Here is a 25,353-nt window from a genome sequence, read left to right on the forward strand (position 1 = left end):
GGCAGTGGAAACAGAACCAGGAAAACCTCATCAGAGACTCCCTAGCTGGTGGGGATGCGACACTGGGTGGTGACATGCGCGCTGACTCGGCAGGTGAAAATTTACTTGAGTACTTAACTGTGTAACTATGACAACATTGTCAATCAAGACATACTGAAAAATATATATTGTTTTTTTCAAATATGTTAGGACATTCTGCAAAGTACGGGAGCTACACAATGATGGACCTCACATTAAACAAGGTCATTGATATTCAGCTAGTCCAGGTAAAACACTGATAGACTGAAAAACTGTTCATTCATATTCATATTAGTCTATCTCTTCAGAGCATGTGTCTATTTTGTGTGTTGTATCAACAGAGCAACGAAGTGGGAAACAGTGTTCGGATGGAGAAGGAGGGCTTTGAGCGAAGTCTGTCATTCTTGGAGGGCAAAGGAGTAGTGGTCAAAGCCATTGTTACCGACCGACATACAGGGGTACAAAAGTTCTTGCGGGAGCAAAGACCTGGGATCAGCCACTACTTTGACCCTTGGCATATGGGAAAGGGTAATTGTTTGAAAAAATAAACAATAAAAAAATGTAATTTTTTTTTTTACAAAACAGTTTGCAAGATTCAAGATTACTCTATTTATCCAAAGGGAAATCTGCATGTCTTTTGCTCAGGGATTGGGAAAAAAATTGATGCCATGGCCAAGATGAGAAGAACACAGGAGGTGGGCCCATGGAGGAAGAGTGTTGTCAACCACCTCTACTGGTCAGCATCTACCTCTGCATCAGGGCAGGAGGTTCTGGCCAAATGGGCCTCAATTGCCAACCATCTGCAAAATGTGCACACACACGAGAATCCACTCTTCCCCAGTTGTCTCCACCAGCCTCTTGTTGAGGAGCAGGCACGGCACTGGCTCAAGCCAAGTAAGTGTGGTAATAGGCAACACTGATCAATATACATTACAATAATGCTATTCAGTCACCCATAAATGGGTGATGGTTGTGAAAATGTCAGCTACACAGTTTTGAATCTAGCAGGGCATAGTGATGCAACACTATGCCCTGATTTCACATCAGATTTAAGATAAAGCCCAGTGTTATGAGATTGCTGTCTCATGTTTATCAATCATTTTTACAATTACTCATTGTCCCCAAATTGGTTGAATTTAATAACATTATTCCTGTGTGTAGGTACAGCAGCGTGTGAGCAACTGACAGCAGTTCTGTTGGCCCCCAGACTGTTGAAGGATATGGAGAAGATCAGCCCACAACACCACACTTCAGCAATCGAATCCTTCCACAGTCTGATCCTGAAGTTTGCTCCCAAAAATGTGGTGTTCTCCTTCACAGGGATGCTGTGCAGGTATACAGTAAAGAATACAATCTCTAACATGGAATAACCATTTTCTTGTTTGTTTTTTTAAATCAATTAACCATATCTTATTAGGTTTTTGCTGACCATGTAAATATGTGTTTCTTACTAGACTCCAGCTGACAGCGATGCACTATAATGAAAATGCACAGAGAGTTCATGCATCCACCACAGCTGGAGAACTACGGTATTCCATTGTCTACCTAAAATACAAACGTGGGGACTTCACTGTGCGACCCATACGGGGTCATCCTACCTCAGGTAATTTGTTATTAGACTAATAGTGGCATCATGATTGATTTTGGAGAAATGTGTTACTACCCTGTTCTATCCTTACACTTAGGCTACGTTGAGACACTGACGGAGCTTCTCTTCAACAATGTGGTGAAAGACCCGGGTGCCTACCAGGACTTTCTGGACACAGTCCTTGTGCCAGAGAAACTTTGTTCCCAGTACACCAGACCTGACAAGAGGGAGGCAGTGGCCAGACACAAGTCACGGTTCTTCAAGAACATGTGAGTTTTGGCTCACTACATACTATAGTATGTTGTAAGAATACATTTTGGTTATTGATGTTTATGTAATTATTTTTGCCAGTTCTATTACCATCATTTGCTTTACCTTTTTTTTTTTTTTTTTCCCTTTTATAGGCACCAATGACTTCCTGACACACATGGAGCGCTGAACAACATTATGCATCTTATGTAGATTTGCTAACTGTGAGGTTCATTGTAGTTAATGTACCCCCACAAGGAAACTATAGCGGAAGTTGTTAGATTGAATGCATCATACAGTGTGTGACAGCTATTGCATACACTCAAGGTTAAACTGTGTATTAGATTCCACTAAGCCAGTGGTTCTCAAACTTTTTCGGTCATTCCCCACATTGGACAAGGGGAGATTTTCAAGCCCCACCTTGGGGAGGGTGGGGGTAGGTCACGTCATAATTTCAGAAGTCTAAGAAAAAAACTTTCCCCTGTCTGTCTGTCTCGTTGTGGAAGAGAAGCGCCATCAGTGTCTCAACGTTGCCTAAAGTGTAAGTATAGAACAGGGTAGTAACACATTTCCCCAAAATCAATCATGATACCACTAATGACCGAAAAAGTTTGAGAACCACTGGCCTAGTGGAACCTGATACACAGTTTAACCTCGAGAGCCAGGTACTGATCCACTCTTAAAGCAGAAATAGCAGTGATAGGCTCATCCAGACCACTCTGATCAGGAGCAGAGCAGGAACACCTGGACAGGTAACAGTACTGGAGAGGAGGAGAGAAACATAGGAGCGGAGCGGAGAAGAAGCTGCGGCCTGGGGCCGCAACAATTGTGCACTTTATGTAAATGTTTTTGAGGTGATGGGCACCTTTGTTTAAAATATGAGCACTTGTGAAGTTATACGTATTTTATTATTTTGAATGCTCTGAACATTACTGTACATCTCATAGATTTTCTAAATGTGAGGTTCATGTACCTTCGCAAGGAAACTATTGAAACTTGTTGGATTGCACTGAAAAGTATGTTTAAAATTGACAGCCATGGACATTGTAGAGTTCAAAAAAGATTTTTAACAAGTGGGGAGAGTTGACAGATGGCATTGAAAAAAAATTAATCAAGGGGGGGGAGTTGGAACCCTGTGTAGGTTCCCTCGTTTTCAGGGAACTCCTGCCTGATGCGGGTGACAGCACAAGATGGGATGACAACCCTGATATGCCGGCCCAAGTACCCCCAGCACCACCGCACAAAGTTCCTGTAGGCCAGGTGTCTGTAGCAACTGTGAAGAATGAATATGTTATGCATCAGCCTTTTTGTTTTTATTTGGTGTTTTGTGAGACATGTGCTTATACAAAATGTTAAATTATATAAATAAAGTAATGTAAATACTATTCCATACGTGAATGATCTAATTCTGATTTCCTGAAACTGACCTATGGAGCACAGGTTCCTCCATCTGTCCAAACAGCTGCAGGTATGTCCCATACACAGCCTGCAGCACGTAGGGGTTGAGGGCAACTGCATGCGCGCTGCTTGTTTTCCACACCGTGGTTACCGACCGTGGCGGTTACCATGGTAATTAAAACTTAAACGGTAACCTTCACCGTCGGGAATTTTACCATGGTTTACCGTGACATCGGTAACCGTTACATCCCTACCCACAACATAAAATTATTAACAAGCATGTATTCTGAATGATTTTAACATTATCCTCCCTCTGCGGACCCATCAATCCAATAAATCAGATATGATTGTAACTAGGGCTGTAGCGATACACTAATCTCACGATACGATACATGATATGATATATATCACGATATTCAGCCAACGATACGATTCGATACACTTACATCATTTTCTGAAAGATTTTAAAAAGGGAAAGTGTGATTTTGGTGACATCTTGTGAGTGAATACGACAATACAACCATTGAATTAATCGTAGGGCTGGATATCACCAGGTACCTCGCAATACAATACCATCACAATATTTTGCCCTCGATAACGATAATATCATGATACAGCGATTCTGCGATAATCGACATATTGCAAGAAATTTCATCCACGATACATCACGATATCTGTGTCACTGAAGAAATTCAGAATTTATTGACTGCACTGAATCCATTTCACAGGAATTACAAAACATTGTCAATTTCACATGAATGACAGCCAAGTAAACAAAGAGTATATTGCACAGTGTCTCTTCTTAACACACACACACACACACACACACACACTGACTACAACTATCATTAAATATCTATATGTGTGGGTTTCAGAGCTACCATTTTTTACATTTTATTTGCTGTCCTCCAAAGAGGAGTGTTGGTGGTGGGCCAAAAAACAAAAAACAAAAAAAACCCACAGGTTTCAAAAAACTGAATCGGATGTTGCCCCCCCGTACCCTCTTCCAGATTAAAGATACGAATATTGTCCCGTCTGCTTCGGTTCACCATGTCATCCATGCCATCAGCCATTTGCTTCACTTTCTTTTCTGCTTCAGCGAGCCTGGTCTCCAGGACGGCCACCACGTCCTCCACGTCCGAGACTCGCTGCTCCGTGGCAGTGATGCGTTTGGACTGGCTCTCTAAAGTTGTGGAAATTTTTTCCAGCGTCACGGAAAATTTCTAAAGTTTCTCCTCCATAACGTCGCTGAAACTTTGAGTTACCTCGTGAATCAGAGCAGTGGTTTCCGTAGTCGGTAAGGCCTTGTCAACTCCTGGTGGAGAGTTTGTTGCTTGGCTAGCATCCGCAGCGTTAGCCCATTTTCGTTACTGGATTTTCATTTGTTTCGACATTGTAAATTATCAAAACGTCACCTTTCTTCTTGTCACAAGATCTTTCAACACTATATTGATGTGATAGGTCCGGAAAGGAGCACTAACTTGCAGATAAATTAAATAAAATCATGTGGGAGCAGGAGCTCAGCGAAAACACGTCTTCAGCCAGCCATGATCACGTGACCCCCATAGCTTTCATTTTAAACACTATGGATTAAGAATGGGAAGTAACTTAAGTTCATATGCGAGTCAAGACAGGTGAGCGAATACTTTTGGCAATATAGCGTATAAAGGATTCCAGGGCTGACAGCATTCCTCCTGTCACATCTGCTTCATCCAAAAGCATCTGCAGAGCACTGACAATATCTTCATCTGCTTTGAGGTAGACCTGCAGCCAGGTTGCCTTGCCTATGTGGGAGAACCTTCCTGTGTTGTCAGCCCATGGAAGGCTGGCACGAAAATAAAATGTGGAATGGCTGCACAAACTTTTCTTCACAAAGATATTGCAAGAAAACAACCACACGGGTCATTTTTGACCCACTTATGCATCTATGGGTTAATATGCTAACATCTTGTAGCTTTGTAGCTAGCAAAATAGGATTCCCTGACCCTGAAAATGTGGGTTTAGCAGTTAAAATCAACATTCCAGCTTATTCAGAAGCCGAGATATAACAAATTAAAGTTTTAGGGTGGCCATTTTTAAAAATTCAATATGGTCGCCACATAGACATCTGGGCAAATGCAAACATTGATTTTCTGACTCCTTATAAAATAACCTTTCCAAAAATGTATAGTTTAGCAAATCCCCCCAAAAATCCCACAAAGGTTAAAATCTAAATATAATGAACCTGACTAATACGGTGGACGGTCGGTGCCCTCCGCTCCTACCTCCTGGGGCGCTCATTCACCCTCTGGTGGGACCATGCCCCGCTCCAGTGGCTCCACCGCATGAAAGATGCCAACGCGCGGACAGGGTTCGTACACATTTTTCAAGGTCAAATTCAAGCACTTTTCAAGCACTTTCAAGGGTCATTTTCAAATTTTTCCAGCACAATATCGCTGGGGTAAAATACATGATCTACAGGAATATATACACTGATTTTTTTTTTTTTTTTCACTTTTTATCACAATTATGTACACTGTGTTATGCTGTAAACTTCTGAAATTATGTTTCATAATAGCAAAAAGTTTAGAAATTAAAGGAGAACACAAAGTTTTATCCAAAAAAATGGAAGCCACTTGGCGTTCTTCAGACACACTTGCACCGAGACAGAGAGACCTGAGAGCACCCTGTTATTTTCTTTTTTGACATAAATTTGTATGTTTCAAAATGCAGTGTTGGGAGTAACGCATTACAAAAGTAATGCAATTACTGTAATGCATTACTTTTTGCTGTAACGCAGTAATGTAAGGCAATACAAAAAAAATATTTTACTTGACACAAATCCCAGTAACGCATGTTACAATGCATTTTAAACCCGAAATTAAGTGGTGTGTTGTTTTTATACAAACTAGTGCAGTGCCCGTAACAAAAGTGTATTCCTATAAAAAAGTGGGAGGTTAAGGAGCTTTTTCATGGATGGCCAAATGAGGCTGTGTTTCAAGGTGGGACGTCAGGGATATTTAGGTTTGTTGTGAAATCCGATATTCCAGGGTGTAATTGGCTGTTTTTGACTATTTTTGATTTTGCCATTATATTTCACCTTAAAAACTATTTACTTGGTGTCATTATTTTTAGCACAACCTCACATGTGTGACTGTACAGTTATTTTTTTTATTTTGACAAACTGTATTAACACAATGGACCTAAAATCACAAAAAACTAGGGCTGTCAAAGTTAACGCGTTAATAGCGCGTTAACGCAACATCCTCTTAACGCCGTTAATTTCTTTAACGTGCGATTAATGCTCGGTATTAAAAAAAAAAAAGAAACACGCATTGTTTGATTTATGGCCGTTGATGGCACCTGTAGTCTTGATCCAGAGGTTGGCAGAAGAATAAGAAAGGGAATCAGAAGAAGAAGAAGCAGGGTTGGCGTTCGGGAAAAACACGGTGGACTGAAAAGCGAAAGTGAAAGTAAATGGAGAAAGGACTTACGAACGGTAAATTCACTTTCAAAACCCTGCCAGATGGTTCGGTCGATAGGACAAAAGTTATCTGCACGTACTGTCGACATGAAATGAGTTAACATTGAAGTACGTCGAGTCTCAGATATCATTTGCAAGCCAAACACACGGCAGATGCAGAGAGCCCACCGCCCTCCTCCTCGTCAAAAGTAGACATCACCATATTTTGATCCCATTTAGGGTAAGGGGATATTTTTTTAGCCTTTTATTTGCCTGCATGATTTTAAGTGTTGAATAAACATTTTCATAAAGCAAGCATATTTGCCCTTTCTTATGTTGTTGAAAGTATTAAGAACATGAAAAAATACATTAAGGTACATTTAGAAATGTGCCAAAAAAATTGCGATTAATTTGCGATTAATCGCGAGTTAACTATGGACAAAATGCGATTAATCGCGATTAAAAAATTAATCGTTTGACAGCCCTACAAAAAACCCATAAAATCCGAGTAGAAAAAGTTAGATTTTTTCACTGTGAAAACCACAAATAAACATTTTCAACAAAACATTTTTTTTTTTTACTTATAATGCAAATATAAATTGTTGTTTGCTAAATTTGTGCATACATTTAAAAAATTTACAAAGTTATATGTAACTATTTACATTTAAATGCAGACAATGCTCAGGTCTGCCTGTGCTCCTTGAGAGCTGCACTGCCTGCTCCACATTCAGCATCTTCTCATTGTTCTGACTCATTAAACGAAAAACCGACTCCACTACACACTAAACACACTACACCAAACACTACATAACACACCAACTACACACTCCAAACACGCTAAATGTCACAAATCTCTCAACTCTCAATATCGCTGTCCGACCGTCGTTGCCTGTCAATTATCCGCCTAGGTCCCTCCCACAACTTCCTGTTCCTCAACAACCAAACTTGCTGCTTGGACACTTTCGTGACAAAAAGCCCGTTTTTTACCGTTACACAAAGCAAATGTGACGGCAATGTTCGCGAAAAAGCGTGGCGGACATTATTTACCCAACGGCACGTGCCGATGCGGCCGGTCCGTTGCCTCGGGAGGTGGGCCGTGTAGCTAGCGGCTAGCGGCTAGCAGTCTCCGGATCTCCTCAGACCCGAACAGACTCGGTCCGGACTCCTTTAATCTCATTAATCCACAACAGTCAGTTTAGATGCACAGAACAGAACGGACCGAACCGCCGGCAAAATCCCGGTCCAACTCGCACCGCTGCAGGTATAAATCCGCTTGTTTCTTCAGGTACGTCGTGGGCTTGAGCTCTGCAGTGATTGGCTCTGGTGCGCACGTGGCCACGGCGTGCAGTGATTGGCTCTGGTGCGCACGTGACTGGGGTGGCTCTGGTGGACTATGCTCGGCGGAATGTGTAAAGCATTTATGAAATAATTTATTCACGGTATCATTGCAGTCCAAACAAATGCTTAGATCCACACCACTGAACCACGCAGCAGCCATGTTGAAAGTCTCGGGTCAGTGTGATCCTTATCCGCAGAGATATTTGACCAACACACACACACACACACACACACACACACACACAGATTCCGTGCATTTATAGAAAGATTCGCCAACAGCTTCCTGTTAGTGCTGGAGAACTACTGATTGAGGAGAAGACGACTGCAGCAGCAGACAAGTTGGACTCTACACTTGCAAGATTGACATACGCTCATTATTTTCAGTTCCTCAGAGACAAGGATGTGAAGAACATTATAGCTACGTGCACTTTGTGTGCAAAACCAAAAGATCTCTCTACCTCGCGAAACAACACAAGTAATTTAACGAAACATCTAGAGCGGTGCCACACTAACATTAAGCTAGTAGCCAAAAGAAAGCAAACTGAGGATGAGAGCGGAGAAAAAAACTAAGCAGCAAAAACATTCTCCCGTTCTGTGATGCTTGAACCTCAAGAAGTGAGGAGACTGTGGCAGAGTATGTTGTCAAAGATATGCTGCCACTTTCAACAGTGGATTCTCCGTCTTTTAGAAAAATTGTGAGCAAGATCCCCGTCCAGGCTAGCAATAACAAGGTAAGCTATCATTGCCTCAACAGGTTAGTGCTGCTGGGCTACTGACAGTGTTGGGAAGATTACTTTGGAAATGTAGTTGGTTACAATTACAAGTTACCCTGTTGAAAATGTAATAGTAGTGTAACTATTTCAATTACTTTCTCAAAGTAATGTAACTAATTACATTTGATTACATTTTGATTACTTTTCTTAATTTTGAATGAAATCTCTCAACTGCTAACCATTTTCACATTTTAAGACCTATAGTGTGATAAACCTTTCAGTTCAAAGGTTTCACCATATATTATGAGTCTGACCTTAGGCCTGACCTGCGAAGGAGGCTCACTTCCTCACTAAATGGAGCGACAACGGGCTGATTTCAGCCAAGAGGAGCAGGTTGTTTTAATGGAGAGAGTATGAGGATACAAAAAAAGCCTGATCACAGCCTGAAGCAACAGTGTTGCTGCAAATATGACAAGAGGAGGCTGATTTTAATTTCTGACAGCTCTACATTGAGCTGCTTTTAAATATGACGCTTTAGAGCAACAACAACTGTTGTTTTAAACTGTGTTTTATATTGTTTTCATATATTTCACTGATCGCAATTATAAAATGCCAGTGTGTGTTTTATTGAAAGCGAGGCTGGGTGTGCGTATGAAAATAGGTTACAGTGGGTTTTTTAGGTGCTGTAGCTACAAGCAAATCTCATGTTGTCTCTGTACAAAGACCTTTTTAAATGTGAGAAAACAGAGAAGACCTACTCAAGATTTGCGTTTGGGCAACACATAACAGGCGAAACAAATAATTTATTCATGGCCACATTAAGTTAAATTATCTGTCCTGCTGCGAGCGCACAACTTCTTTCAGTGGTGACTGACTGTATATAAAAGTAAATAGGCTATAGCCTAATAAATGACCTCCTGACGTGAGTCGGATCATCAGCTGAGCAGCGTATCCCCTCAGCTGAACATCTGTAGGCGGAGACGCGGAGAGAAAGTAAACAGCAGCGGATCAGCACGATCTCTCCCTCCGTACAAATGCTCCGCTCTGATCCAGCTCCACTGGACTTTCAAAGTAAAGGTGACGCCAGCTGTAAATGAGTTAAATCGTGAAACAGCGGCGCTTTTATAGCCGATTTTAAGCTGAAAGTCTGAACAGAACCTGGTCGGGACCAGGTTATGAGCTAACCATAAGTTACCATGGTGATCTAGCCGGGTTAAAAGAGAGCCACCTTTGTAATACAGGGATACGATTTTTCATATGTAACTTAAGTTGTAATCATTGAAATTTCCAAAAGCAACTGTAATTTAATTACATATTTTCTCCCAGTAATGTAACGGATTACAATTACGTAAATTTTGTAATTAAATTACGTAACGTCGTTACATGTAATTCGTTACTCCCCAACACTGGCTACTGACTATAATATATCAGCCAATAGAACAGCGACATAACGTCAGTCTGTTTCACATCAGTCTGTATCCAGATAAAACATACAAAAACTTCATAAACATTAGCTAAAGGGCCTTACAATGTAGGCTAATCTTACTTTATTAGAAGTAAGTCATGAAAATGGGAGAAAAGTGAACATTTCCTTTTCACACTTAAAGCTCTTACGTATGTTAGTGCTAGGGCTGGGCGATATGGCCTCAAATCAATATCACGATATATTGAGCAACTCACCTCGATAACGATAAATGAACGATAAGTAACCCCCCCGCACCTAAATAAAAGGAAAAAAAATCCTGTGTATTTACAGAAATGCCACTTTAAAAGGACTGTAAAACTACATTGTAGTTAAGATTTATATTATTTATTTAGTAGTTAAGAACAACGGATAAGCACACGATTGAACAGCTGAAAAGCACAGATTACTTGAAATGACAACAACTGAACAAGTTTAAAAGTATAAAATATACAGTCCCTTATAAACAAATTCTAAGCTTCTCGCTTCTCCCTTTTTTTATTTCTTCGAATTGAATCACGTGCTTGTACTGCAGGTGGTGGAAGAGGTTGGATGTAAATAAATAAACATTTTGAGGACTTCAGAATCAGAATCTAAGACATGAGACAAAATAGTAGAGAAGTTGACATTGCTGCTTAATAATATGTTAACCTCTTGAGCATTAGAGAACTTTTTTTTACCATTATTTTCTTTATCATTATATATTTTTGATAGACACAGAATCTGTTTCAGAAGTCAGTGGGTCACATGACATGTAAGCTATTGAGAAAAAAAAAAATCAAGATTTCCGCATATTAATATTCATATAAAATCGAGGAAGCACTAAAGTACAGTAAACATAGCTGTGCTTCATTCGTCCAGTTTACTAATACAATCTGCTGCTGGAGTCACTGGGCCCCATAACATGGAAGATATTGAAAGAACTGCAATTATTTTGTATTAATATATTTATGCTAAGTAATTTGATGACAGTCCCTGAATCAGTTTCCAGCGATTCAGTGCCATGTTCTAGGAGGTGAGCTAACCTTCCTCCTGCTGCTCACACTGGGTGAACCTCAGTAAAGTCGCGGCTGGACCCGAGTAGAGCTTAGAATCAAGCCCGACCCGAGCCCGTGCACGTTGTGTCCGAGCCCGGCCCGACACACTGAATGTAATTATGAGCTCGAGACCGATTTAAAACGACAACTGTTTGATACGTGGGCTGTTATAACTGACGTTCTCGACTACAATTGCGAGTTGTTTGAACTACAGAAATCTTAATGAATAATGCAACAAGTGCCGCACTTAATGCACTCGACAAAGCCGACAAATTTTATTATCACGGCCCGCGACTTGTTTAAAATGGGTCCACAGTCACACCTCCGACTTTCCTCCAAACTTGCTCAAAGTTAATTCTACTGTTTTTATTTTTTTCTTTACATCTTCATGCTCCATGTTGCACTTAAGCTACACAATCAGTGATGCCGGTAACGCGTTACTAGTTTTGTCATTTTCCTTAGTAAAAAATATATATTTTTGCTTTCTTCTTGCGTCTCGGGGAGTGACGTCACGTACGCGAGAAGTCACGTTTAACAGCATGAGGACACTCACGTGTCAGAACACGCATAAACACAAATGCAAACAACAATGGAGGGAGGAGAGAGATGCGCGCTTTCTAGCTGTAAATACAGTCATTATTTTGAGTGAATAAAAAACAAAACACAAATGTTTGATCAGTGGACCGGCCCAGCCGAAGACAGTGGCCTGTTGCAGCCTTTGAACGCAGCATCATTACACAAACTGTCCGCCACTCACAGCGAGAGTGGGTTCACTTGATTACTAACCTGGCATAGCTGGGGTCGCATCGGCGGGCGGAGTTTGCCATCAAATTAATGTAAAATAAGCACATCGGTATACTCCGGGGTAGATTAATCAAGTGGACCTAACATGTCCCCTGACCCTAGTGGATGTTATGCCTATGACACCAAATATACCGACATGGCCAAAATGACGTCGGTTATCGTTGTAAATTTCGGTATCGGTAAATTTTCGGTTTATTGCCCAGGCCTAGTTAGTGCCTGGTGTGACGTTACAGAGACAAACTGAACAGTCAGTTTCTGACTCTGGCACTTTCAGCTCTGGTGCATCAAATTCGACCTTCTCTTCAGCCATCCTTCTCTATTGCTTTCAGTCTGCATGTGTAACGACACACGGACAATTAGGCGCTAACTTAACGAGGTCACTTAACGTGATTAATGGTGCGTTAATTATTATCTAGCGCGTTATGGTTTAGCTAACGTTAGCGGTTAACATAAAGTGTTAACGTGCAGTGTTGGCCTAAGTTACTCAAAAAGTCTTAACTTACATTTCTTGTGACTGGAGAGCGCAGGCTCTCCCATTGCACAAATCTGCAAATCTTTTTTGCAGACCTTGCATGACGCCACTCTTTGATTCGGTCCTTATCTTAACCATAGTTTGTAGTTATCATTTTCAAGCCAACGCTTGTTAAAACAACAGCCTCCCGGCATTTTGTCATCTCCTGCTAACTCTCTTCGAAAGGGGCGGGGTCACACACAGACCGGCAGGTCGCGGAGAGGAGCAGAGAGGCTCAGCGGAGCCCAGGAGGAAACATCTCCACATACGGTTCTCTTACTGATTTTATTTCTCCTTGTTATAAGCAAGCTATCCAGTCTGATCCCAATTTTGTGAAAGACAGAGTATATGACAGTAGCATAGACATAATGTCAAGCCCTTTCAAGCACTTAAACTAAAATCCAAGCACTTTTCAGACCTTGAAAACACAACATTGAAATTCAAGCACTTTCACGGATTTCAAGCACCCGTACGAACCCTGCGCGGATCACTTGCTGGTATCTGGCATTACAGCCTTTCAGGTTCAAGGTGATCCATAGGCTGGGTAACCGCATGGTCGTGGCTGACTTTCTCTCCCGCTTGGCGGAGGGGGGGGGGGGGCTTGCGGCCGGCGGGGGTATGTGGCAGTGGGGTGTGGTTAAGGCGCCGGCTGCTGGAGGAGAGGGAGGGGTGGCTCAGCCGGTGTTCAGACAGCTGGACAGAATCAGGTAATCAGTCAGCTATATAAGCACGCTTGTAACCTGGTTCTGGTCTCTTGCAGTAGGCTGGGTACAGGGGCAGGACTGCAGCAGAGACGGGCAGCAGGGACAAGACGAAACCCAAGCCTCAGTGGTCAGAGGGACGGCTGTTCCTTTGCGTTATTTTACTTTCATTTACTTGTCTGTCCGTGCCTCCCAATAAACGCACAATTTACCAGCTAGAAACGCCGGCTTCCTGCCTCCTTTCCTTCCTCCCGAGCGAGTGTGAGCGGTGAGGCTCACAATGAATTTAATTGAAGCTTGTGGATGGCTATCAAAAGCACCTAATTGAAGTGAAAATGACCAAGAGACATTTAACCAAACAAATGGAAACTTTTGATCACAACTGTACATACTAACAATACCCAGAGTGGTCTGGAGGGCTCAGTTTGCAACACTTGGCTTAATTGTAAGATTCTTGGCAAACTAAGATGAACTGTCAGGCTACATACAGAGCTTGTTTGTAAAAATATTAAGAGAATATTGTGCTGCTGAGAAAGCTGACAAAACTATAACCTTGTTACTTTTTACCAACTCATCAACAAGTAAAACTTTACCTTCACATCACACCTCTCTGCTTACCATAGTTTGTTCTACTCGTGTGGCTCTGGCATTGAAAAAAAAAAAAACACTGTGCAAAAGTGGAATATGGAATAAAATATAATAAAAATGGAATAACTAATTTTAACTGCTGTGTAAGATTTAGAAATCTAAGCTATACCCCAAACTCTTCCCCTAACAGGTGAAGACCCTGGTGAGGATGATGAGCACACAGATGAGCTTCTCTGAGACGCTCTCTGACAGTTTGTGCAGAAATTCTTTGGTTTTAAAAAAAAAACAATTGTTCCATCAGCTGTGTGAGCTGCTGCTCTCAGAGCATCTGACAGGCTGAAGAGGAGGAATGTTGAGGTCCTCGGCTGACGTGGTTACACCTGGTCTGCACATGTCAAAGGATGGATGTATGAAAACAAAAATCAGAGGGACTGGCACTGCCCCCCAGAGAGCCACACAGCTCGCATGGCTAAAATGCATGACTGGTACAGAAAGGCATTGCATCATCAGTGAGCTGATTAGAGTTTTCTGCAGTTTCATGTTGTGTCTCTCTGTACAAATTAACATAACATGGAACATTATGTTGTTCTACATACTCCACAGCTGCCGTAACAAAACTACTGCTCCATGTGAGCTCAACGTTCTGTCAGAGGAGACACACTGATAGACTGCTGGCTGAAGCTGATGTCACCGCTGGTATGCACACATCCAGTGTCGACCCTCCACAAACAGCCAGTAAGGACACATCATGTACATGTGGGTGCATGTGTCCTAGTTTTAGGAAGTAATGAACTCTTCCATCTCTCTAAACTCAGCTGACTGAGTGTCGGTATTTGTGGAACTTGTTTGTGCCACTGGATAAATGATAAGATGCTACAGATTAACTGTGTGCTGACAACTGTGGCTGAGTGACTGAACACAGTGTTCTGTACACAGCAGCAAAGATGTAAAAAAAGACGTGTTACCTTCAGCTGAGGGCTCTTCCTGCAGGTGCAACTCAACATGCTCCTGCAGGATGAAGCTGCTGCTGCAGACTAGGGCACACATGGGGCAGGAGAACAGCTCCTCTGTGAAATGTGAAGGGCAATTCAAGTCAATGGTGACATTACAGTTGGAAATAAATAGAGATGCATAATAAATACTGCCCAGACAACAAATACAAAGACAGTCATACACTCTCATATTTGGTTGGACCACCTTTAGCTTTGATTATGGCACACATTCACCGTGGCATCATTTTGATATGCTTGTGCAATGTCACAACATTTATTTATTTATGTCCAGAATTGCGTTAAGATTTCACCAAGATCCTGTATTGATGATGGCAGAGTCGGGCCTCTTCTCTAGCACATCCCAAAGAAGAAAATAATCCATTGATGGAGAAACCTGGTCTTTCAGTATATTCAGGTAGTCAGCTCACCTCAATTCTAGGGCACATAATGTTGCTGAACCTAGACCTAACTAGCTGAATAACCCCTCAACCTGTTTTAATGTCTTTCTCACCCTCATATGTGCACAAACCACAGGTTAGGGACTTCTTTTTAAAGTACAAAAAATGTGAAATGAGCATTTATCTTATTGATATCGGCTGGGAAAAAAATCCATGTTGGGCTTTCCTTAAGTTTGAAAAAGTTGAATCACCTTTTCTTGGAGAAGAGAGACGCTTCTGTTTGGCTTTGCTATGCTCAGATTTCATCCCAATATATTCTTCATCACAGAGCAGGAAGGACTTCAGTCTTGTTTTAGAACCCTGTGTTATCAGTGTTGAAGTGGTGGGTAATGTCTCTCCAGGTGATGAACCCCCACTCTCAGCTGTCATATTCCATTTATGTGGCACTGAGTCTGTGGTGACACTAGAGGCAGCAGTGGGTGTTCCTGTACTAGCTCCATCACAGGTGTCCCCAGCTGTGCAGGACTGAGTTAACAGTAGCTGCGTGGCTGTGCAGTCGTCCACACTCTCCATCACAGCAGCATTTGTTTCAGCAGAGCAGCCTGACGGCAACGTGAGGTGAGCCTGATCCTGTTTGTCTGGATGTGCAGAGCTGATGTGGAAGCAGAGTTCATCGTAGGACACTCCAGACAGGGAGCAAAGCGGACAATGCATGTCATTTTCCAGGTGGCTCAGAAGGAGATGTGTCCTCATGTCCTCCTCAAACATGATCGCCTCACCACAGATGTCACAGGTCAGCATGGCTGTAGGTACAGAGACAGTCACTTAAATTTCCTGCATATCAACAGAACAGTGGCAGAGGAAAAAGGTATACAAAAGTGTCAGGGACTGAAAGTTGTCATCAAATGTTTCTTCAGCCTTTGCTTTATGACAATGAGTTACACAAGACCATTGTGAACCAGTAATTGGTTCATTTTGTCACGCAATAAAAAGGCAGCTGAGGCGCTGGAGCACTGAGTTTGGGTGCAGTCACTCCAGCTTTCTGTGTGTTCACAGCTGGGAATCATTAGTAGCATAGAAGAATATGAGAAGCTCTCAGGTGTGTATGTCCTCGCCAGTGGTGCATGTTATTGTGTCTCTTTGGGCTTGTAAAGTGAGGGTGGAGTTCCCCTCATGAATGCTGCATTTGCAGTAACCAGGGTATATGCCTTAAATGCTAATGTTTTTGAAGAAATGGGTTAATAATGGCAGGTTACTGGCACTCTGAGGATCCTGTGTTAACTTATAATGAATTCTTATCAGCATATACAATTCCTGTCATCCCGACAGTTGTTGATGCTGTTCCATCAGATATTACAACTCTGCTGTCATCTGGACACATGTATCACTGCTCACTACAGAATTAGACATTATTCAGACCCTTTCATTGGGACAAAAACTGGTCACAAAACTGAAGGAAAATGGTCCAAAGTTAGTTTTTAATAATATGTATGGTGAAATGGATGTGGGGGAACAAAACATGGTTATTACAGAGATACTTTTTTGTTTCAAATGGGGTGCGACAGGTGTGTGAGAACATTACACAGATGTCACCCGGCTATAGAGGCCAAGTTCCTTCTGTCACCATGCAGATGAGACATCAGCTCTTCTCTTTGGGTACTGCACCTTTAGTCAGTCTTGTTTCATCTTAATAACTTAAACAGAAAATTAGACAACAACTCCAACCCTACAATTAATATGGCCTTTTTGCTGATGAAATGTTGGTTGAGTAAATGTCGATGTTATTAACCTTATTTCTTTTTTTTTGCAAAATTACAGAAACAAACCAGCAAATTTACAAAACAGAAACCGAATATACCATCTTCAAATCCGACCTCTCATCTCATCTCATTTTCTTCCGCTTATCCGCGAGGGTCGCGGGGGATGTTACCGCATTTTATTTCAAGGGGTTGCAGGGTTTCTGGAGCCTATCCCAGTTTCTCTATGGGCGAAGGCAGGGTACACCCTGGATGAGTCGCCAGCTCATCGCAGGGCCCTTACTGATGACAAAGGCCACCACACAAGGTGCCAACCTTGCTCACTAGTCAACCAGCTCTACCCACTGAGCTACAGCCGCCCCAAAATCCAACCTGGACCCACGAAAATACACTGCACGAAGTCTCAAGCTGTGAAAACTAGAGCTTTAGGTAATGGATGTGATCCGGAATTATATTATTAGGGGGCCAAGCCCGCGGGAACGCGTATGCAAGTATGTTTCCTTTGATACCGCGTTTGATATCTTGGTCAAACTAAATGCTATTAACACCAAATTTGAGATCCTTGGTTGCCATGAGACTGGAAGGGATGAGCCGAATTTGGCGAAGTTTGCCCACTAGGGGGCGCTAAAAATATGGGAAGTTTATATCTCTTGAACGGCTACACCGATTTTTACGAAATTTGGTCAGTATGATGTTGGGCCAATCCTGAGGCCATATCTTGAAGGTGGCCATGATTGGTCAATGTGGGCGTGGCTTTTTACAAGATAAACAACAAACATTAATTTCAGCCAAAATATTATGCTGAGAGCTTTGAAATGTATATGGTACATAAAGAATAGGACACAGTTCTTCCATAAAAAAAATTGCACATGTGTCGCGTTTTTGCCTGTAACTTCCACATTTTAAATAACACATTTGCAAACCTGATATCCAGATGTTCCCTGAATAGAGCTGGGTTTTCTGACATAGGACACGCCCACTTCTGCTGCACATTTCGTTCGCGAAATCGCCACATATGCAAAACCTACTTTTTCAAACTCCTCCGTGGGATTTTGTCCGATCTGCGTGAAACTTGGCACGTACACTCTTCAGCTGGACCTGGTCTAAATTTATCAAAAGAATTCTGCTCGGTCAAAAAATGTGGAAATTATTAACGAACAAATTTCTGTAGCTAGCTATAAAAATGGAAACTGTTTGATATGTTGGTCAAACTAAATGCTGTTAACACCAAATTTGAGATCCTTGGTTGCCATTACACTGGGAAGGGATGAGCCGAATTTGGGCCACTAGAGGGCGCTAAAAAATATGGGTAGTTTATATCTCTTGAACGACTACACCGATTTTTACGAAATTTGGTCGTATGATGTAGGGCCAATCCTGAGGCCATATCTTGAAGATGGTCATGACTGGTCAATGTGGGCATGGCTTATTACAACAAATCCAAATCGGCACACATTCAGCCTTTTGCACTTCCAGTACACTTCCCATTACAGTGAATACCACGGCTCAGACGTTGGCCTGTGTCCTCACTTTTGCCCCAAGCCCGTCATCCTTTGGGGCCAACTTCCGTGGGCTATGCGGTGCGGGGTCCGAGTCGCGCAGGGGGGCTTGGCCCCCGTTCATAACTGTTTGCAGTTCTAGTCTTTTGTTTATATTTATTATGAACTCTTATTACTTTATTATGAAACTACCTGGAGCACACAAGTTTCCATCAAATGATATCTAAAGTAAGCTGCATTGTGTAGAGCCCGACCACTGGGGGATTTTTGAGACTGAGACTCATTAACCGAGTGTTTGAGCTGAAATGAAAAAAGACCTTTTCTATTTAGATTGTGCACCGATTTAGAAAAATGTAGAATTAGCTTTAACTCACCATATCTTGTATGTACAAAAAAGTGCAATATTTCTCTCTGAAGTGGAATGGAGTGGAAAAAGTGGCAGGAGATGCCACTGAAATACTCAAGTAATATAGAATTACCTGCACATTGTACTTAAGTACAGTTGTTGAGTAAATGTACCGAGTCACATTCCACCACTGTTCTCTACTGACCCATTGATTCTCTAATAAGCTGGACTCATGCAGCTTTGTCCCACTTCTGAACCTTTATTTCAATGAACGTAATGTTTTTCAATGATTTTTTTTTATTATCAGCACGATCAGTTCGTTGTCGCTGAGAATAAAAGAGGAGCACGTTGTTAATTTCATTTCCAGCATCACCTCTCCCAGATGAGGTCATGAACGGAACATGAAGTGAACACTGAACAGTCAAACCTCATCCCACTACAGCTGGCTAGCTACTGTAGCTACGCTCAAATTAGCCAGCAGATGTCACATAAACCTGAGTGATATGACAGTTGTCAGGGACAGAGTTACCTTTATGTTAGTGATATTGAAAATTATTTATTGTTTATTACTTTATTACAGAATGTGTTCACTCACACCAGTTAGCAACTTAAAAAACATGTATGTCGATATCGATATGTCTGCGACAGGATATCTACAGCAGCAAATCGGTCAGCCAACCAGAGTACTGTATTGAACATCACTGTTCAGGACGCAGATTAATCAATGACCTCTATTAACAATTGTAGATGGTCACAGAACATAAAAGCCGGTTTTGAGTCTTTCTTGCAAAATTAATACATTCAGTTTTCAGTTAAATGTGTGAAATAAGGTGTGTGGTGTATGGTAAAATCCATTATTAAATGTCCCACAGTTTAATCATAAAGCTCTTCATGCGTTAAAAACAGTTAGTGGTTGCTAACGGGCGTCTGACAGAGGTTGTCGGGACATTAAACATCCTCACAGTGAACACAGAGTCTCATCTACTCGTTCGTCTATCTTTACAGGCCCACTTTGGTTACACACTATTCTAACTGACTTTACAACTTGTACATTGATCAGTTTATAGAAAACCTGTATGTAATTGTGTAGGAAGACTCTTAGTGGTGGTGACGTTTAAGTCATGTGACAGTGATGTCGTCTGTTTGTAGCCCAACATTAGCTTCTAACTGCTACACATTTAATTTATCTTCAAACATCAGAGTGGTGTTCATCTGTGGAGATTACCTGGATTAACAGAACATGTTGGTGTCATAAACTTGTGCTTGACATGCAGATTATTTTCTGCAAAAATCCAAAATCCAATTCAGTAATCCCACAGAGGGAACCAGAGCCATACTGACTTCAGGGTTAGCTACAAGGAACCTGAAAAAGAAGGAAGGGTCATGACGTCTCTGCATCTCACTCTGGTGCCAGACTGTGGTGTCAGCTAGGGCTGCAACTACCGATTATTTTGGTTGTCGACTAATCTATTGATTTTTTTTTTCGATTAGTCGCGATTATTTTGGCAGCATCTGTTTCGACTTTGGTTTTACCTCATATTCTCAGAGCAAATTAAAAACCCATGAAACATGCATTTGAAAACAATATTTTGAAACACAACTAGATTTTTAATATATCAATTGAACTAATAAATACTAGGGCTGTCAAAGTTAATGCGTTAATAATACATTAACGCAAGATCCTCTTAATGCCGTTAATTTTTTTAACGCGCGTTAACCCTCGACATTAAAAAAAAAGAAACGCGCATTGTATGATTTATGGCCGTCGGTGGCACCTGTAGTCTTGATCCAGAGGGTGGCAGAAGAATAAGAAAGGGAATCAGAAGAAGAAGAAGCAGGGTTGGCGTTCGGAAAAAACACGGTGGACTGAAAAGCGAAAGGAAATGGAGAAAGGACTTATGAACGGCAAATTCACTTTCAAAACACTGCCAGATGGTTCGGTCGCTATGACAAAAGTTATCTGCACGTACTGTCGACATGAAATGAGTTACCATTGAAGTACGTCGAGTCTCAAATATCATTTGCAAGCCAAACACATGGCAGATGCAGAGAGCCCCCCCGCCAAAAGCAGACATCACCATGTTTTGATCCCATTTGGGGTAAGGGGATATTTTTTGAGCCTTTTATTATCCTACATGATTTAAAGTGTTGAATAAACATTTTCATAAAGCAAGCATATTTGCCTAACCCTAACCCTTTCTTATGTTGTTAAAAGTATTAAGAACATGAACAAAATACATTAAGGTGCATTTAGAACAGGAAAAAAAAACGTGCCAAAAAAAATTGCGATTAATTGCGAGTTAACTACAGACAAAATGCGATTAATCACGATTAAAAAAATTAATCATTTGACAGCCCTAATTAATAGTAATTATTACAGTTTTTATTTGATTACATATCTTACAAATGAATTATGTTATAAATCATTGCATTAAGTGGAGGTTTACTATTCAGTGTTTTTTCCAATTTTTATCATTACTGTTTGGTACTGATTTAATATCCTACACAAGAATTGTTACTGATATTGTTGCTGTCAGACAGAAACCTCTTATTTGCAAATTTGACTGATTTTTTCAAAATTCATTTTACTGGCCACCCTTCACGTCTGTACACATTATTAATCAATGAATGTATTCAAAGAGCTTGTCTCCAGCCGGCCTCTTGGCTGATGATACATGGGGGAGCATGAGTTCACAACAACCACACTTGTTGTCATTCGAGATCTGTTGCATTTTTAATAACTATGAATTTTAATAAATCACTTTTTGGTTGCACACTAATGGATGAATATATATATAAAAAAAAAAAAAATGCAAATCCATTTCAGTTTGATTTGCATGTAGGTTTGTAGGCTATTACAGACTAGAGTTTAGATTCTCTGCCCCAGCCTGTTTTTTTTATTTTATTCTTTCTAATAACTCAAAAATAATGACTGAATGAATGAATGATTGAATTTCCAGCTACAAAATGGGCATCTCTCTCCTCCCTCCATTGTTGTTTGTGTCGCTGCGTGATTTTACACATGAGTGAGTTGTTCTCATGCCGAAAACGTGACTTGTCGCACACGTGACATCACTCCCGAGATGCAAGAAGAAAGCAAAAATAAATATTTTTTTAAGGAAAATGACAAAAATAATAGTAACGCACAGTTAACGCGGTAGATTACTCGTTACTGAGAAAAGTGGTCAGCTCATAATTACAGCTTATGTGTCTGGCCGGGCCGTGCCGGGCCGTGCCGGGCTAGGACTCAATGTGCACGGGTCGGGTCAGGATGTAAGCTCCACTACAGAGTCACACTTAAATTTAATATCATATATTGAAGACAGGAGGTTACCGCCCGAAAATGTTCCCACACTTTGGACATGTTTGGTCTCGCTTTCCTGCTCTCCTCCATAGACATAATATACGTAGACACCTCATGGCGTGCTGGAACATAATCCCGCGTCGCCGCCACCTTGGTTGGGTCTCCCCACTCTAGGCTAGCACCAGAGTCAATCGGAATCAATGGAGAGCGAGCAACTATGCCCGTATTTTGTGCAGTTTACGGTTGCAATAACCGGAGCAGTATTGTTACCAGATCGCGGAGGATTACCTTTCACAAGTAAGATTTTATTTATTATTTTTTTTTATTTTTGTGACAGCACCCTGTATCATAACTAAATCTCTGCCGTTTGTAACCGCGTGAAAATCCAGTAAAAATTCGGGGAGTTATGATTATTGTAGTTGGGGATAGACCTTCCTCAGTAGAAATAAATGCAGGGGGCACGCATTGGGGACCCATCCAAGATGGCGGCCGCGCTGATACGTCAGCTCCACTAGGCAGCGTCAGTCTATTAGGCGTCTACGTATATTATGTCTATGCTCTCTCAACATGTTCCGCCATCATTCATATTCTTCTTCTTCTGCTGCTGCTGCTGCTGCTTCTACTTCTTCTACACCACACTGTGGTGCGCATTCTAGTAGCGGTGCTAAAGCGATTTGCTCCTGCTGAAATCTTTTTTTTTTAAAATGATGATGATGATAATAACAATAATAAATATGACGCGTCGACAAATTTTTATTGTCGACGTAATCAATTATGTCGACTAATCGTTGCAGCTCTAGTGTCAGCTGCATTGAAGTGTGTTCTTTCATATTGTGGAGGCATCTCATCATCAGAAGTCATACGATGCAGATATGTTGGCTTTATTGTGTTTCTCCACCATCTCTCATAGACTTCAATACAGCTGACAGCACAGTCTGGCACCAGAGTGGGATTCAGAGACGTCATGACCCTGCTTTCTTTTTAAGGTTCCTTGGGTAGCCTACCGACCTGTAGGGGATTTCAGACACAACGAGAGTTTAGAGAGTCTCCAGTGCTGCGCTCTGATTAGGTGAAGTTTGTCTTCAATTAAAAAAAATCTGAAATGTGGAACATTGTTTTTGACAGATGAACAGGATCATTGTGTAATTATGTGTAATCATGATCATGAAGGCCTCTTCATTAACTAAAGCTGCTCAATATGAACAGAACCAGGACACATCCAAATGTGTTGGACGAGCAGGCGGAGCAAAATTATCTTCAGGATGAACATGGACACATATTTTCATTTTCAAGCATGAACTGTTTACCTGGGTACATAAGGCAGCAGTTTTCAGTCAAATTTTTTTCATTTATCTCTGCTGAATGAAATCCTCACGCTGCTGTCTGACGCACAACCTGTCACTGCTCTGAGTGTCCAGATCCCAACTGCAGAACATGGACAGAGAGCAGAGAGCGGGACATAGACAGAGAGCAGGACATGGACAGAGAGCAGAGAGCAGGGCATGGACAGAGAGCAGAGGGCAGAACATGGACAGGGAGCAGAGAGCAGGACATGGACAGACGTGTTTAAACAATGGAGTGACACACCGCATTACGCTTCAGAGTGAACACGTCTTCGGACACACACACACACACACACACACACACACACACACTCACCTCTGCTATCTCTGCTCGACGTCCATTCACTGCGTTCGTTTCTCCATGACTCAGTTTAATGGCGGAAGACTGTGGCACTTCCACGCCGAACTTTCACAATAAAAGAACCGCCAATTATTTATCGCTGTTTTCTATAGTTTTGTGTTTGCAATAAAAAATAGAATATGCTACATGAAATATGACTGACATGTCCTTTTACATATCACGAGGTTTAAAGGAGCTCTGTAGTTGTGTTGAAGAAATGTTAATGATGAACGTGACCAAATGTAGCTCAGCTGATAATCATGAGGCTTATTGTGAAATGAGCTGCACCTGGCCTGGAAAGCAGACATGTCCGACAGAAAGCAGGCAGAGACAAACAGCTGCAGTTGAATTATACATGTATTTATGAATGAATGAACGGATGGATGAATATTTTATTTCTGTGTCTGGACCCATCCCTCATGGAATCATTCAGACACATTAACTAACAACAAATCAAACACTCTGTAAGTCAGCTTCATATCTGAATTTAGCTGTTGTATAGGCCTATACATCAGAAACATACATACATACAACATTTATGGTCAAACAGAGAAAAGAATACAAGTCACCGGCTGTCATTATTGATCTGTCAGATATTTAGACTGTCAGGACTTCACATTTGAACAGATGTGTTTTAGAATCCTCACATGTACTAACCAGGAGTGTTTGTGTTGCTAAATTAGTTTATGTTCTGTAAAAGTGTATAATATGCAGTCTTAAGTGTCTCTAAATGTAATCATCAGCGAAAACACAGTATAATTCAGGCTGGTACTGCTGGTTCCAATACGATAACAATACTTTGTTCACAAGCTTGATAAAACAGTGTTCAGGAGAGAACAGCTCATTAAAGAGTTTTAATGAGCACAGTAACTTTAATCTCTGACTGAACCCTGGCAGCACCTTTCTTTTCCTCTTCCTCAGAACGCCACTGCAGAACCTCATATCCTGTACTGTAGGTTTAAAGGAGCTCTGTAGTTGTGTTGAAGAAATGTTAATGATGAACGTGACCAAATGTAGCTCAGCTGATAATCATGAGGCTTATTGTGAAATGAGCTGCACCTGGCCTGGAAAGCAGACATGTCCGACAGAAAGCAGGCAGAGACAAACAGCTGCAGTTGAATTATACATGTATTTATGAATGAATGAACGGATGGATGAATATTTTATTTCTGTGTCTGGACCCATCCCTCATGGAATCATTCAGACACATTAACTAACAACAAATCAAACACTCTGTAAGTCAGCTTCATATCTGAATTTAGCTGTTGTATAGGCCTATACATCAGAAACATACATACATACAACATTTATGGTCAAACAGAGAAAAGAATACAAGTCACCGGCTGTCATTATTGATCTGTCAGATATTTAGACTGTCAGGACTTCACATTTGAACAGATGTGTTTTAGAATCCTCACATGTACTAACCAGGAGTGTTTGTGTTGCTAAATTAGTTTATGTTCTGTAAAAGTGTATAATATGCAGTCTTAAGTGTCTCTAAATGTAATCATCAGCGAAAACACAG

The 25,353-nt window shown here is 41.3% G+C and overlaps 2 protein-coding genes across 6 annotated transcripts; one reads left to right on the forward strand and one right to left on the reverse strand.

Moving 5' to 3' along the window:
- Window positions 1–214: 214 nt before the first annotated feature.
- Window positions 215–2,146, forward strand: LOC115567468 (uncharacterized). The gene is made up of 7 exons (XM_030394107.1): window positions 215–266; window positions 360–546; window positions 664–912; window positions 1,180–1,351; window positions 1,473–1,621; window positions 1,704–1,875; window positions 2,011–2,146. The coding sequence occupies exons 1-7, from the start codon at window positions 219–221 to the stop codon at window positions 2,018–2,020; spliced, it is 987 nt and encodes a 328-aa protein (XP_030249967.1). The 5' UTR covers window positions 215–218; the 3' UTR covers window positions 2,021–2,146.
- Window positions 1,972–24,098, reverse strand: LOC115567470 (zinc finger-containing ubiquitin peptidase 1-like). 5 transcript variants are annotated; one of them, XM_030394110.1, is made up of 6 exons: window positions 23,805–24,098; window positions 23,453–23,570; window positions 20,067–20,204; window positions 15,491–16,042; window positions 14,815–14,916; window positions 1,972–3,128 (listed from the first exon to the last, which is right to left on the reverse strand). In XM_030394110.1, exons 3-6 carry the CDS (start codon window positions 20,092–20,094, stop codon window positions 2,878–2,880), a joined length of 933 nt encoding a protein of 310 aa, XP_030249970.1. In that variant the 5' UTR covers window positions 20,095–20,204; window positions 23,453–23,570; window positions 23,805–24,098; the 3' UTR covers window positions 1,972–2,877. The 5 variants fall into 5 exon arrangements, with proteins under 5 accessions (XP_030249970.1, XP_030249971.1, XP_030249972.1 ...); XM_030394114.1 differs by lacking the exon at window positions 1,972–3,128 and adding an exon at window positions 14,209–14,234 and having other exon boundaries at window positions 23,805–24,086; XM_030394111.1 differs by lacking the exon at window positions 23,453–23,570.
- Between the last annotated feature and the right edge of the window lie 1,255 nt (window positions 24,099–25,353).

Source organism: Sparus aurata, chromosome 17 (genome assembly GCF_900880675.1).
Source record: "Sparus aurata chromosome 17, fSpaAur1.1, whole genome shotgun sequence".
Classification (NCBI taxonomy): Eukaryota; Metazoa; Chordata; class Actinopteri; order Spariformes; family Sparidae; genus Sparus; species Sparus aurata.

Coding starts and splice junctions, on each gene's coding strand:
- LOC115567468 (XM_030394107.1), top strand. CDS start 219: ATGATGGACCTCACATTAAACAAGGTCATTGATATTCAGCTAGTCCAG. Junction 267..359: donor TTGATATTCAGCTAGTCCAG/GTAAAACACTGA, acceptor TTGTATCAACAG/AGCAACGAAGTGGGAAACAG. Junction 913..1,179: donor ACGGCACTGGCTCAAGCCAA/GTAAGTGTGGTA, acceptor TCCTGTGTGTAG/GTACAGCAGCGTGTGAGCAA.
- LOC115567470 (XM_030394111.1), bottom strand. CDS start 20,094: ATGACACCAACATGTTCTGTTAATCCAG. Junction 14,917..15,490: donor TCTCTCTTCTCCAAGAAAAG/GTGATTCAACTT, acceptor CACATTTCACAG/AGGAGCTGTTCTCCTGCCCC. Junction 3,129..14,814: donor GGAAGAGCCCTCAGCTGAAG/GTAACACGTCTT, acceptor CATTCTTCACAG/TTGCTACAGACACCTGGCCT.